The sequence below is a fragment of the Peromyscus leucopus genome, chromosome 1 (genome assembly GCF_004664715.2).
Source record: "Peromyscus leucopus breed LL Stock chromosome 1, UCI_PerLeu_2.1, whole genome shotgun sequence".
NCBI classification, from domain to species: domain Eukaryota; kingdom Metazoa; phylum Chordata; class Mammalia; order Rodentia; family Cricetidae; genus Peromyscus; species Peromyscus leucopus.
Window position 1 is genome coordinate 31,891,061 of NC_051063.1, and position 12,922 is coordinate 31,903,982.

The 12,922-nt window shown below is 41.0% G+C and overlaps 1 protein-coding gene across 8 annotated transcripts in view; it reads right to left on the reverse strand.

Moving 5' to 3' along the window:
* Vti1a (vesicle transport through interaction with t-SNAREs 1A) overlaps positions 1-12,922 on the reverse strand; it is a 318,865-nt gene that overhangs the window by 229,015 nt on the left and 76,928 nt on the right. For 5 of the 8 annotated variants that reach the window (XM_028875085.2, XM_028875089.2, XM_037206049.1 and 2 more), the window contains exons 5-6: positions 12,180-12,200; positions 7,573-7,657 (exon numbers count right to left, since the gene is read on the reverse strand). In XM_028875085.2, coding sequence (XP_028730918.1) covers positions 7,573-7,657; positions 12,180-12,200 — 106 coding nt within the window. The remainder of the gene's footprint in view (positions 1-7,572; positions 7,658-12,179; positions 12,201-12,922) is intronic. The other 3 variants (XM_028875086.1, XM_028875090.1, XM_037206054.1) reach the window with 1 other exon arrangement.

The window sequence follows — 12,922 nt, forward strand, 5'->3', positions numbered from 1 at the left end:
AATACTATACATACTTTAATGTAGGCATGAATCCTGACTGAACACACTCAAGTGCCAACCTGAGTGAGACCCAGTAGCTTGTTTCTAACAAGCCAAGATTGCTGTTCTTGAACCACACTGGGGAGCAAAAGCCATATGTGTTTCCTCTTCAGATCAGTGGGAATTAATCAAGGGAGCAATATATATTTATACTTAGAACCTTCCACAACCCCAAAGATTGTGGGAGGGGAAGTGCTGTTTTTGTGTGTGATTTCCACACCCTCCTCTCTATATACATCACATTATGCCTCTTGTAGGCATCATTATCAATCCATCATCAACACCTTATCATTAATCTATTGTCAACATCTTATCATTAATCTCATCTCCATACTAGAGCTATCACAAATATTCATCACTTCCAGCTTAATCAGCTTAATGGACTGGTAACTGTTTGGTAAAGATTATGGAGTCCCCATTTATTTGAGGAAGTCCTTATGGAAGAATTGTCAGTAATTCATGCCAGGTAACTAAAACCCATTATATAAATAATTATATATGTAATAAACTGATAAAAATAGTTTCTAAATCAGTAAGTTCCAGGGTCCTTGTTTCTGAAAGCCTTTTAGAATAGCTTGCAATTTCTCCGGTATCTAGTTCATCAAATTTCTCCATCAATGAATTAAGAAAAGAACAAAATTCTTAGATTCCTGACCTGTCTCTTTGGCTTCCCTCTGCCTGTCCCTCTATTCCTACAATCCCTGTTCTTCACTATGCAGAAGAGGCTACTTGGCTGCTGATAGCCGTCCCAAGATGTCATAGCCATCACAGTCCACACCTCAGACTCCCCTGGCCACGGGCCATGTCTCTGCTCCCTTCACCCATCTGTTCACTCCCAAACAACACACTGAGGAGTCCTGGTGCTCGCTGTCCCTTCCTCCTGGAGCCATCTGCCCCAGACTGTCTTACTGATGGCATCTTCTACTATGTGACACTCAGCATAGAGAGAAAGCTACCTTTTGGAAGGCACTCTCTGCCCACACTACTAAGGGCCTTTGTCAGTGAGTCTTGGTAGCTCACCTCACCTGACTACTATGGCAGTCCATCTACTTCACTTACTTATTAATTTTTAAAATGTCTTCTTTTACTTGACCTTTCCCTCTTATTTATAAACTGTAGCAGGAATCTTAAAAGTTCTTATTAATAGAAACAAATCCGGAGCCAGGTATTGGGGTGAATGCTGGAAGATCCGAGAAACAGAACAAGCCACAGCTTCCTTACCTCGCCAGTTCCTCAGCTGATCCTGCTTCCTCAGATTGGCAGCCTCTGAGTCCTCATTCAAATGGATCTCAGCTGAACTGCTGCTCAAAAGCCTAAAAGCTTAACCAGCTAAAAGCTTCTAGTTTCTGGTCTTCACGCCTTAAATACCTTTCTGCTTTCTGCCCTCACTTCCTGGGATTAAAGACTCAATTCTTGGGATTAAAGGCGTGAGTCACCATGCCTGGCTATTTCCAGAGTGGCCTTGAACTCACAGAGATCCAGAATCCTCCAGAAGGCTAGGATTAAAGGTGTGAGTGCCACCATTTTCTGGCCTCTGTATCTAGTGGCTGTTCTGTCTCTGACCCCAGATAAATTTATTAGGGTGCACAATATTTTGGGGAACACAATACCACCACAATAAACTGTCTGAGAATAAGTACCCTGCCTCTCTTTTTCACTACTGTATCTTTAATTTGTGGCACACAGTTTCAATGGCTAGTATTCAAATAAATTATAGGAAAGGGAAATTAACAGATGTGAGAATATGACATATTTTGACTACAACAAATCACTTTGGAAAAATCTAGGTATGTGAAACCATTCATATCTGATTGTGGAACAAAATGATCTGGCTTACTGTGCCTAGCTTTATGTATGTGGAAAAACACTATCACTTCTCTGTAACTTCTTTCCTCTTCTTCAAAAAGAAGTGAGTGGGGATAAGGAAACAATGGATATAGACTACTGGGGGTGTCATGGGGCCCATGTCACATGTTTATCAGGCATTGTGTCACTTCTCATATGCTTGTCCCTAGCCCACATCAGGCCCTGGGTGAAGGTTTAGAGCACTTTGTTTTCAGGCAAAGGCTGGCAGAAGTACAGTTCCTTGTCAGGATAGCAGTAGCTCTTCTTCTCAGCCTCTGGGCTACCATCAAGTGAAGAGTGAGAGAGCAGATGAGAGACCCAGCCTAGGCAGTCTGGGAACTACAGAGAAGAGTGTCAGCACACAGGGCTTGGGCACACAAGAGGGTATGAAAGCAAGTCCAGCAAACAGATTACATCATGATCTAAGACGTAAGCCATTGAACATCCAAAACCTACAGCTCCAAGATGCTCTGAAGGTGTCCTACACCCATACAGAACTCAGGATAGGACAGTCATTGGTTCTTAAGAGACCTGTTTACACTCGAGGCCTGCATTCTGTCCTCCCATAGCTTTCTTTCAGCCTTTCTTTTAAGGATCACAGTTTCTGATAGTTTTGTGCTGATTGTGACAGTGGAATATTTATTTGAGAGGGGGGAAAAAGAATTACAACTTCAAAGTAAAGGGCAGATGACCCAGCATTTAAGTCCTGACCATCAACAAAATGAATACCACCACAGCTAGAAATCATACCTGTCAGTAACTGGAGAAAGGGAAAGTCATTTTTCTCTTCAAAGATTCTGGATGAGAACTCAGAAGTCACACCAAACTAGATCAACCCAATGCTTCATGCAACCAGAACACGATCTAGTCCACGATGACTGCTTCCAAAGGAGTTTATGACTGTGACTGCTAATCATCTTCCTTGATGTCAGACCAGCAAGTCCCATGAATCCTCCTGTCTCCACCACTCCAATGCTGGGGTTAAAAGTATGTGCCACCATGCCTGTTTTTCCTTTGTTTTTTCTTTAACACGGATTAAGGGTTTTGAACTTGGGTCCTTTGCTTGCAAGACAAGCCCTTTATCCAGGGAAGGGATCCAGGGAAGCAGCTTAATGGGTATTAAACACATTGCATATTAGAGTGTAAATGATGCTTAAAATAATCGCACAGTATGAGCATATGCTCTCTGCTCAGTGATCGTTCTAGAAGAGACAATAACTGCCCATTTCATGAGATAACTCAAAAATGGTAATAGTGATGCAAGAATTTCCAAAGGTGAATTTCATAATTTGTTAGGAAGTGTGATTAGGTAACACACTCTTATCTAACCCATCTTATCCTAGATATTATTCTTTTTAGGATCTTGTCAATTATCATCAAGTTAATGAACAGAAAAATTACAAATTTGTTAAAACTTTTGCCAAAAAGTTATCTTGAAAGTTAACTTTTTTTAAACTGATGGTTATCCATTAAATGATAAAATTTTGGAGCTCTCTTCTTTCTGTGCACTTATATGGTCAGTATCTTATTTTACCTCTTAACATCTTATGCAACAGGAAGAGTCTAATGGCAAGTGTCCATCTGGCAAGTATGAGCACACACAGAGATAACCAGGGTACCTGGTTCTCAGGGCTACAGAGCTGATCAATGAAGTCTTCAATGAAGGCGAGCTTCTCCCACTTCATTCAATACATTCAGAACTACTGTTCCTAGATTATTGTGCTCAAGTAAAATTTGGAAAGTATTTCATAGGGCTGGAGCAATGGCTCGGCAGTTATGAGCACTGGCTGCTCTTTCAGAGGACCTAGGTTCATTTCCTACCAACAGATGGTAGCTTACAACCATCTGTAACTCTGGGTCCAGGGAATTCAGTGCCCTCTCATGGCTTCCAGAGGCACCAGCATGTACTCAGTACACAGACATACATGCAGGGAAAACGTCAAACACATAAAATAAAAACAATGAAAAATATTTCAGAAAGCCTCACATAAGGTTGCCACATTTTGTACTTTTCTTTTTTTAATATTTATTTATTATTTATACAGAGTTCTGCCTCCATGTATGCCTACAGGCCAGAAGAGGGTACCTGACCTCATTATAGATGGTTGTGAGCCACCATGTAATTGCTGGGAATTGAACTCAGGACCTCTGGAAGAGTAGGCAGTGCTCTTAACCTCTCAGCCATCTCTCCAGTTCCCACATTTTGTATTTTACAAATAAAGAAATTCATCAAACTTCTACCTACTACTCTTATCACAACATTAAACTGTCCTTGTTTGTTTGACCTCATAATACAAAACTATAATTTTTGACAAAATGTCATTCTTAAATTGATAAAATATGCTCTATGGGAAGCCATTATATTCTATGTATGTTCTCATTCCTTAATGTTCTCATTCTTTAAAGCCCTCCGAGTATGGAGCTAAGTCCAGGCTAACGCAGTTCGTGGAAAGCATACCCTCCCAGGGGTTGCTTTAACAGTCACTAACACTCACATCTTCTCCTTCCTGCATCTCATCATTTTGAAACCCAGTGCTAAGTTTTTCCTCTGGGAGGGAGGGATGTAGTTCAGGGGTAGAGTATTTGCCTACCAAGCATGAGAGCAGGGATTTTATCTTCAAAATTATTTTTCAACTTTGGGGCAGAGGACAAGGGATGACCTGAGTTGATAAGAGTGCTTGTCTAGTATGCACAAGCTTTGAGCTCAATCTCAAGTACCAGATAAACCAGGTTTGGTGAGACACATCTATGACCCTAGCTCTTGAGAAGGGGAGGCAGGAAGGATCATAAGTTCAAGGCTATTCTGAGATATAGAGTGAGTTTTAGGCCAGTCTGGGCTATATGAGACCCTCTCTGAAAAAAATGTTCTATTCCTTTTCAAATGTTCTTCTTCTACTGCCTATAATGAAATGATGAGTATTAAAAATTTACATACAGTCAAGACACAGAGCAGTTAACCTGACTGCAGTGAGGGCTGGCGGGCACTGCTGACTGACTGACTGCAGTGAGGGCTGGCGGGGACAGCTGACTGACTGCAGTGAGGGCTGGTGAGGACAGCTGACTGACTGACTGCAGTGAGGGCTGGCGGGCACTGCTGACTGACTGACTGCAGTGAGGGCTGGTGAGGACAGCTGACTGACTGACTGCAGTGAGGGCTGGTGAGGACAGCTGACTGACTGCAGTGAGGGCTGGTGAGGACAGCTGACTGACTGACTGCAGTGAGGGCTGGTGAGGACAGCTGACTGACTGACTGACTGCAGTGAGGGCTGGTGAGGACAGCTGACTGACTGACTGACTGCAGTGAGGGCTGGTGAGGACAGCTGACTGACTGACTGCAGTGAGGGCTGGTGAGCACTGACTGACTGACTGCAGTGAGGGCTGGTGAGGACAGCTGATTGACTGACTGCAGTGAGGGCTGGTGAGGACTGACTGACTGACTGCAGTGAGGGCTGGCGAGGACAGCTGACTGACTGACTGACTGCAGTGAGGGCTGGTGAGGACAGCTGACTGACTGACTGCAGTGAGGGCTGGTGAGGACAGCTGACTGACTGACTGCAGTGAGGGCTGGTGAGGACAGCTGACTGACTGACTGACTGCAGTGAGGGCTGGCGGGGACTCAGGAAGCGCCAGTACCACGGTACCTGTCACAGTACCCTGTAGAAACCGGAAGTCACTTCTCTTTTCCCACCCACTTTCAAATGTATCCAAGTAAATGAATTAGCAAGTTAATACTTGACCAAGCACAGTCTGGACTGCATCTGTCCCAATTCTCATTTGTATTCCTCCACCCAGACCTAATTCTGTAGTCTGCCTGAAGTTCCCAAGCTTTAGGTGAGATATACACATAATCTGATAGACTACCATTGTGTTGTCAATATATACATTTTGTACATCAAAAGAAATAATTATCAACTCCCACGCTACCTTACAATCATGATCAATGCATGGTCTTCTATAGGCCACCATCTTTGATGACCTTCCAGTTTTGGAAAAGAACCACATGGATAGTGAAGTGAGAGGCTGAGATACCCACATAGGGCCCCGTCATCCAAGACCCTGAGATCACTGACACAGCAAGGCAATCTCTATGCTTAAGCCCAAGCCAAGCCCATGGAGGCTCATCAATGGATGCTTGGCAAGGAGGTCCTTCTTAAATGAATATAAAGTTCAATAGAGATAGTGCCACAGTTCCCAAGAATTGTACACCCTTTTATATTCCTTTAAAATATACAAATGTTCAAACACAATAAAAATATTTTCCATTATTATGTATCACTAAATGGCCACACAATAATATGTACATTTATATATGTATTTTACAGCACATAAAATACCTTAACGTAATGTATGTTATTATGTTAAGAATTTTCAGATGTGTAATTTACTTCTATTTTATTGAAGAATGAACAGTCTTGGGGGGAGGAGAGATAATTCAATCAGAGTCACAGAAACAGGAGTGAGGATTGGAATGTGGCTCCTTCAACTCGTCATATCCTCCCCAAGAGTCTGCTCTTGATTGAGCAAGACTAAAGGAGCCCCATCAGGGCAGAGAGTCAGCCTGACAATAACCAAAGGAAAGCAGCAGCCCATACTGTTAAAAGTTCAGAGGTTGATGGTCTTCTTCAGCTTCCTCATCACCTATAATGTACAATCACCTTATTGGGCTCTTTAGAGCGTAGCACATAAACCAACCAATCCAGCATAGCCACAAGGCCAGGGCAAGCACACTGTCCATTCATAAAAGAAAGTACTTAGGAACACTTTCATTATACCCACTCTTCAAAAAAGTGGTGTTGTGGTAACACTAAGTTAATTTTTTTCAGGAAAATTGTTAATCACATATTTTTGTTGTTTATATGGTATGCAAGAACACTTCAAACTATTAAAATACATTATTTATAATTTATAGCTTAGAAAACAAAAAGGATAGCCAAAATAATAAGAAACTAGTAAATATCAAGGTATTAATAATGATACCTTGCTGTTTAAAAATACTCACTGCATGCAATGTTCACACAAAAAAAGACCTGTCTATTTTGACTAGACTAATCTTAGAAAAATTAGGATGGTCTTCTTTGAAATGTGACTATTGTCAATTCAACCCAAAAGTTTGAATAGTATAAACCAATGGTAATAAGATAATCGTGAATATAGGCTTTGTTGTTTTATAGATAATTTCATACCTTGTTAGAGGTTCTGTTTGTGCCTTTTATAAAAAAGGGTCATTAAAGGAGCCATTTCCAACACAGAGTAAAACAAGCAAACTAGGGATCATTATGTCTTTGTTCCCAGTTCCTACCATTTAGACTGATTAAAATGTTAATTTTTACATATGTGACGAAAACCCAAGTCACAAACAAGCCAGGCTGCATGGTGCACTCGCCATCCTTGCGGGTGGGTAAACTGACAACGTGTAACTGCACATTAAGACAAATGTAGAATTTAGACAAAGTATCCCGTCTGCTTTCAGATGTAGACTTTCAAACCTCAGGAAGGTTTTCAGGAGATGTCATGCCTTTTAACTTGAAAAAAGATAAGCGCAAATAAGCTCCCAATTGTCTCCCCAATATGTAAACCACATCTCGGGCTGCTGTCTCTGCTGCTCCTTTGAAGTTCCGCTGAAATGTCATGTGTTGTGAAGACTGCTGTGCATAAGCAAGACAATTTGCTCACTTTCAGAATTCTTACCGGTCTCCACTGCTATCTGGTACCCAGCCTCTAGTCTCCGCGATGACCTTTCCAGCCTCTCCGTGTTATCCAGCAGATGTGCCCTCTGAAACGAAGGGGGAGTCAGACGGATGGCTGCTATAAGGTTCTTTTTTGCCTTTTTAAAAAATAATGCCTTTGTATATCCAAAATGGGGGGGGGGGTGTCCACAATCCATTACAGTTAAATTTTAGCAGGTAGTTCATCAGAGGAACCACAACAATGGATAGATTTCTAATCAAACATGCATGGATCATCCACTTATTTGTTGTTGTTGGTGGTGGTTTGTTTTTTTTAAGGAGCCCCTTGTTGTGAGTGGACACAACAAATCTTACTCCACACCACTGAGAAATGCAGGAAGAGCAGAGCCAACTGGATCTTTCCAATTTTAACACAGATGAGACACACGGTGCTGTGGTCCCTATTTGTGTTTAGTTTTATAAAATGCAGTAATTTCCAACACCTACTTGGTCCTTTGATTTCTGCAAATCATAATTTTTAAACAAGAACTTCTTATTTTTAAGAGAATGCTTCTTACTTTGGATGTGTAGCAAGATGGCACATGGAACAATAACGCTACTGAAACAGAATGCTAAACAGCACTTCCAGCTCAAAGACAACACAGGACAACCACCAGAAAACAGGAAATACACAGGATTTATATGGTATGGCGATAACTGCTAATTTATCCCCAAATTTACGACACTAGGTTAAAGTGAACTGCTAACACATAGTGCTTTGTGAACTAAAATCACAATCAACTCTTTGAAATAAAATTATATACAACTCTTTCATATTATATCTCATGAGCAAATTAGAGAACTTCCCCAATATTCTAAACTTTCCTTTCTACATTGAGACTTTATAAATGTTTTGATCTCATAGCAGATATATATTCACATTACCAAAACAGATTCACAGGCTAGCCATGACTAGGAATGAATGGTATATGCATGTAGTACACATATACGTATGTTTAGACACCTAAAAACACATGAATATGTGCTCCTGTATATTTGGTTGTGGGCAGCTTAATGTGTATATGTATTTGCATAAATTAGTATCTCTTGCCCTCAAATCAATTTTGGTGTCTGGTCAAAGAGAAAGAAAAACATGCAACCATAACTATATAACTTTGTGTTGTTGACAGATGTCACTTAAAACTGAAGCAATGCTTTCCAATAATAATAAAAAAGGAGGTGCCACATGCATTATCTGAGTGACTGTCGAGTGAAATGATCTACCTTGCTCTAATGAGCCCCCATGGATCTTGGAGATGCAAGCTGTATTGACATGCACACTTAAGCTAATACACCTAGACCAGTGCCTCCAAGCTCTAGCAGCCAGGGATGCTGACAGAATATCTCGCTTCCATCTTCAAAGAAAGGAAGTGATTAGTATGTTATCATTACCATTCAAAACGTGATTTCCTTATTCCCTCCCGGCACAGGTGACACATCTGAGATGCGGCCAGACGTTAGAGGCAGCTAAAGCCACATCAAAGCTTTCCTTGAAAAATTTTTTGGGGGAAGGGTTGGGGGAGAATCATTAAAACAATGCTTTTAGAACAGAGAGACAAGACCTGATGTGAAGGTCAGGAAGCAGCAAGAGCATTCTATAATAATTAATAGAGTTGTCTAATATACAGTGCAGAAATGAAGAGAAATACTGCCCCTCCTTCTAGAAAATAAACGAAATAAATAAAATGGAGGAAGGGAGAAAAAGCGTCTTAGGTCACGAAAAGCAAACTCACTGAAGGCTGCCACAGAGAAAGGAGCAACAGCGCTCTGTGTCCGGCACGACCATTTCTAAACAGAACTTAATAGCACCAAAGCTTGCCCAGGAACGATGTCTTTAATTCTGATTCTCCTTATATACCGGCTCTGGGGGTAAAAACTGCTTCCCTCCTCTGAGTATTGTCTTCTACCCAAACAAAGGACTTCAAATTGGTGACCCTCTAAAAAAATACCAATCTGATCTGAGAAAGCAAGAGTAACTATGAATTTTAGTCCGGATGAAGACAATTTGGGGCTTATTTTCATGTTGTATGAAATCCTAAATTCAAAGAAGACATTTAGCTTAATAGAGATTAAAAAAAAAAAAAAACATAGGCTATACTGGAGTTGTCTCTTCCTCTATGCTTATATATGACGGAAGCACACAAGCTTAACAGGTGCAGAATAAAGTGTTTAAATGTGGGACAATGTGGGAGACTCTAGAGCTACTCGGGAAGCCGAATGTCCAAGTGAACATTAAACGCTGCACATGCTGAACTGTGACTGCTTCTTCTGGAGAGTCGTCCCCACCCCCCGTCCCCCCCACCCCCTCCCACCCCCCGAGAAAATCTGCACCCAAGAGAATGATCAGTTCACGGGCAGCTTCCCAGAAGGGTTTCCTTCGTATTTTGAAACTTCTTCACTAAAGTCAAACTAAAATCAAGTTCTTGTAACAGCCTCGTTGTTACATTGTTCCCTCTGCTGTCCACTGCCTCCGCGGTTTCAATGAAAGCAGCTGCAGTGCAGTGCGCAGAGGCTTTCAACGTGCCCCACACTCCACCCCAAACTCATTCTCTCACCCTCTTCTTGGCCCTTTTCAAAGCAGGTGAGTGAAGTTGTGCAGGAGCTTCAGATGGAGCTCAGCTTGTGTGAGGAGCTGCGCAAAGGGAAAGATGGGGCTGCGGGATTCCGACAGCTCGGCACAGCCAACGCCAGATCGGCTCCCTCTGCACTACCACCCTGCCTCCAAGCACTCCCTGAACAGTGCATCGGGAGAAGGACGGCACATTGTGTTTCCAAACACAACAAAACGCTGTATTTTGGAACAGATAGGTGCCTGTCTCCTTAGAAGAGGTGCAAGTTAAAAATTGGGGTAACATTCACTGTATGAGCACGAATAAATCCTGACTAGGAAAAGAGCCCTTCTGAGAAATCTCCATTCAAGCTCAGTGGATCACCTAATCCATAAATATTTGTGTTGCAAACAAATCAAAGACACAGACAATACTATTCCTGAGATTGTCATTCTATCACCCAAATGATCTAATTCTCCTGATAATAATTCTGCCACAAAACAGTTTCAGAAACATCAACCATGTTACTGAAACATACACAGCTGTTGACATAGAAAAACCAGAGAAAAATTATCAAGCAATGATATATTACAAAAGAGATGGGGACATGATTTTCAGCTTTTAGAATTAACAATTCCTCTGATCCTGCACCACAGCATGACAACAATCTGGCCAGAATTATACTTGTTATTATAAAGCACAGGAATTTTGTCCATCAGATCACTGTCCATTCAGTATCAAGAGCTTTGTGGAGGTTCTTTGAATGTGGTATATGTGCATGTGGGTTCGTATATGTGTGTGCATGTGTGTCCATGCATTCAAATCTACTGTTCATTTCAACATTTGAACATTCAGATTCCTCAGCAAAGGGTAGGGATATCTAAATACACAAAACAGACTGTCCACCTCTCAGGGAAAAATGTTTGTGTCACCACTCACTCATTCAGAGGAATCAACAGTGTAACTAATTATACTGATTTAGTATATACATATATACATATACTTCCATGTTGAAAAGGAAAAAAATAAAACCAAAGTGTGAGAGGCTATTGGTACGCCTTCCCCCTCCAGCTTATATGCCACTAGCACCTTAGCTAAGCTGGGAACTCACTCATGCGTTTCAATCAGGAGAATTGTTCAAACCACAGTCCACAAGCCTCGGAATCAACATATCCAACACCCACAGAGCAGCAGCCCACTAGAGGAGCCATCCAGGAAAGCTACAGTCAATGTGCTCAACCAAACTACTGTGACTCCCGTGAGCAAGAGGACTATTCTATGTCCTTGTGGGAAAACAAAACTTGGCGTTACTCTATAAAAATTATCTGGGAAAAATGAATCAAAACATTGTTGGTGGGTTTGACCCAGAGTCATTTGGCCAGAGTTGCAGGTGCTGCTGCGGGGATTTATCAGGCCCCCAAAGAGTCTGGAGCAGCACTCAGAAAAAGGAGAACTCATTTGGGGGCTGTTTCCTACAGAAAGGAAAGTGCTTAGCAGCCAAGCAAGATTGCTGCTGTCAGGCGTCCTTGCGCCAGAGCAAGGGCATTGACAATGCACATGTTTCCCATGGCATCTTATGTAGAACCCTGGAATCTAGGGGTGGATGATGTTTTCAGTAAAGTAACTCAGGATCAGGGGGAAAAAAAAAAAAGGAACTCATACTAACTTCATTAAAAAACTCACACAAATAAAACAAATCCGAAGGCCTCACAAACAACAAAGCTCTGCACAGTTTTGAGATTTGCCTCTATTATTCCTCCCTTTCTTGTTTTTTTGGCTTGCAAATATTAACTTTCTCTCAATGTCAACGAAGAACAGCGCCCCACAAGCACAACTGAAGACAGTTGTTTGGAGAAGACCGCCAGAGGAGAAGGTTGCTGAAGTCATAAAGTCAACAGTTTTGTCAAGTGTACATTTCCCTGGAAAAATGAATACAAGATCCACTTCAGATTTAGAAAATAAATTTTATAAGAAACAGCAGAACTAAGGAGAAAAAAAAAGTAAGCTGGGAAATACTTACCTCTTCACGTAATTTTATCAACTGCAACATGAATGCACCAAAAAAAAAAAAAAAAAAGATAAAAAGGGAAGACATGGCAGGAAAGAAAGATCAGTTGTGTGACAGGATACAGAATTAACATTGACAATTCATCTGTTTACATGTTTAGCATTTAAAAATCACAGACAAACACATTAAAAGAACCTAAGCATAGACTACATGCAGGGGTTTTTGAACAAATAAAGATCACTTTCTCACACTGTCACATTAAACAAAGAGAATAGTGTGAAATTCTCTTTTAAAGTACATCTAAGAACCATCATGAAATAAAGGGGAACGACTTCATAGAAGTCTATATTATAAAAAAAGAAAACAAGTTTACTGCGTCTCTCTTCTAAGAATGCACCATTAGAGAGGCTTTGTATATACAAGATTTCAGGATGTTTCTCTATTTGGAGACTTGACAACCGATTTCAGATTTTACCAACAAATGAAAATGATCAGTAGTTCATGCTTTGGCTCCAGTAAGTATTTAAAACAACAATAAAAATAACCTACTATTATTTCCTGGCTTAATGCCCTACTGGCACCCATTATAATGATAGGCTGCAGTGAGTTAACTCTATTTCAGCTGAGAATCAACCAAAGTATATATATAAAGTACCTATCAGAAGAGTTAATGTCAAGAGTCATGGTTTTTCTTAAATAATACAGCACTCACTGGGTGTGTTTTTATTTGACTTTTTTTCCTTTACTTTCTAGTA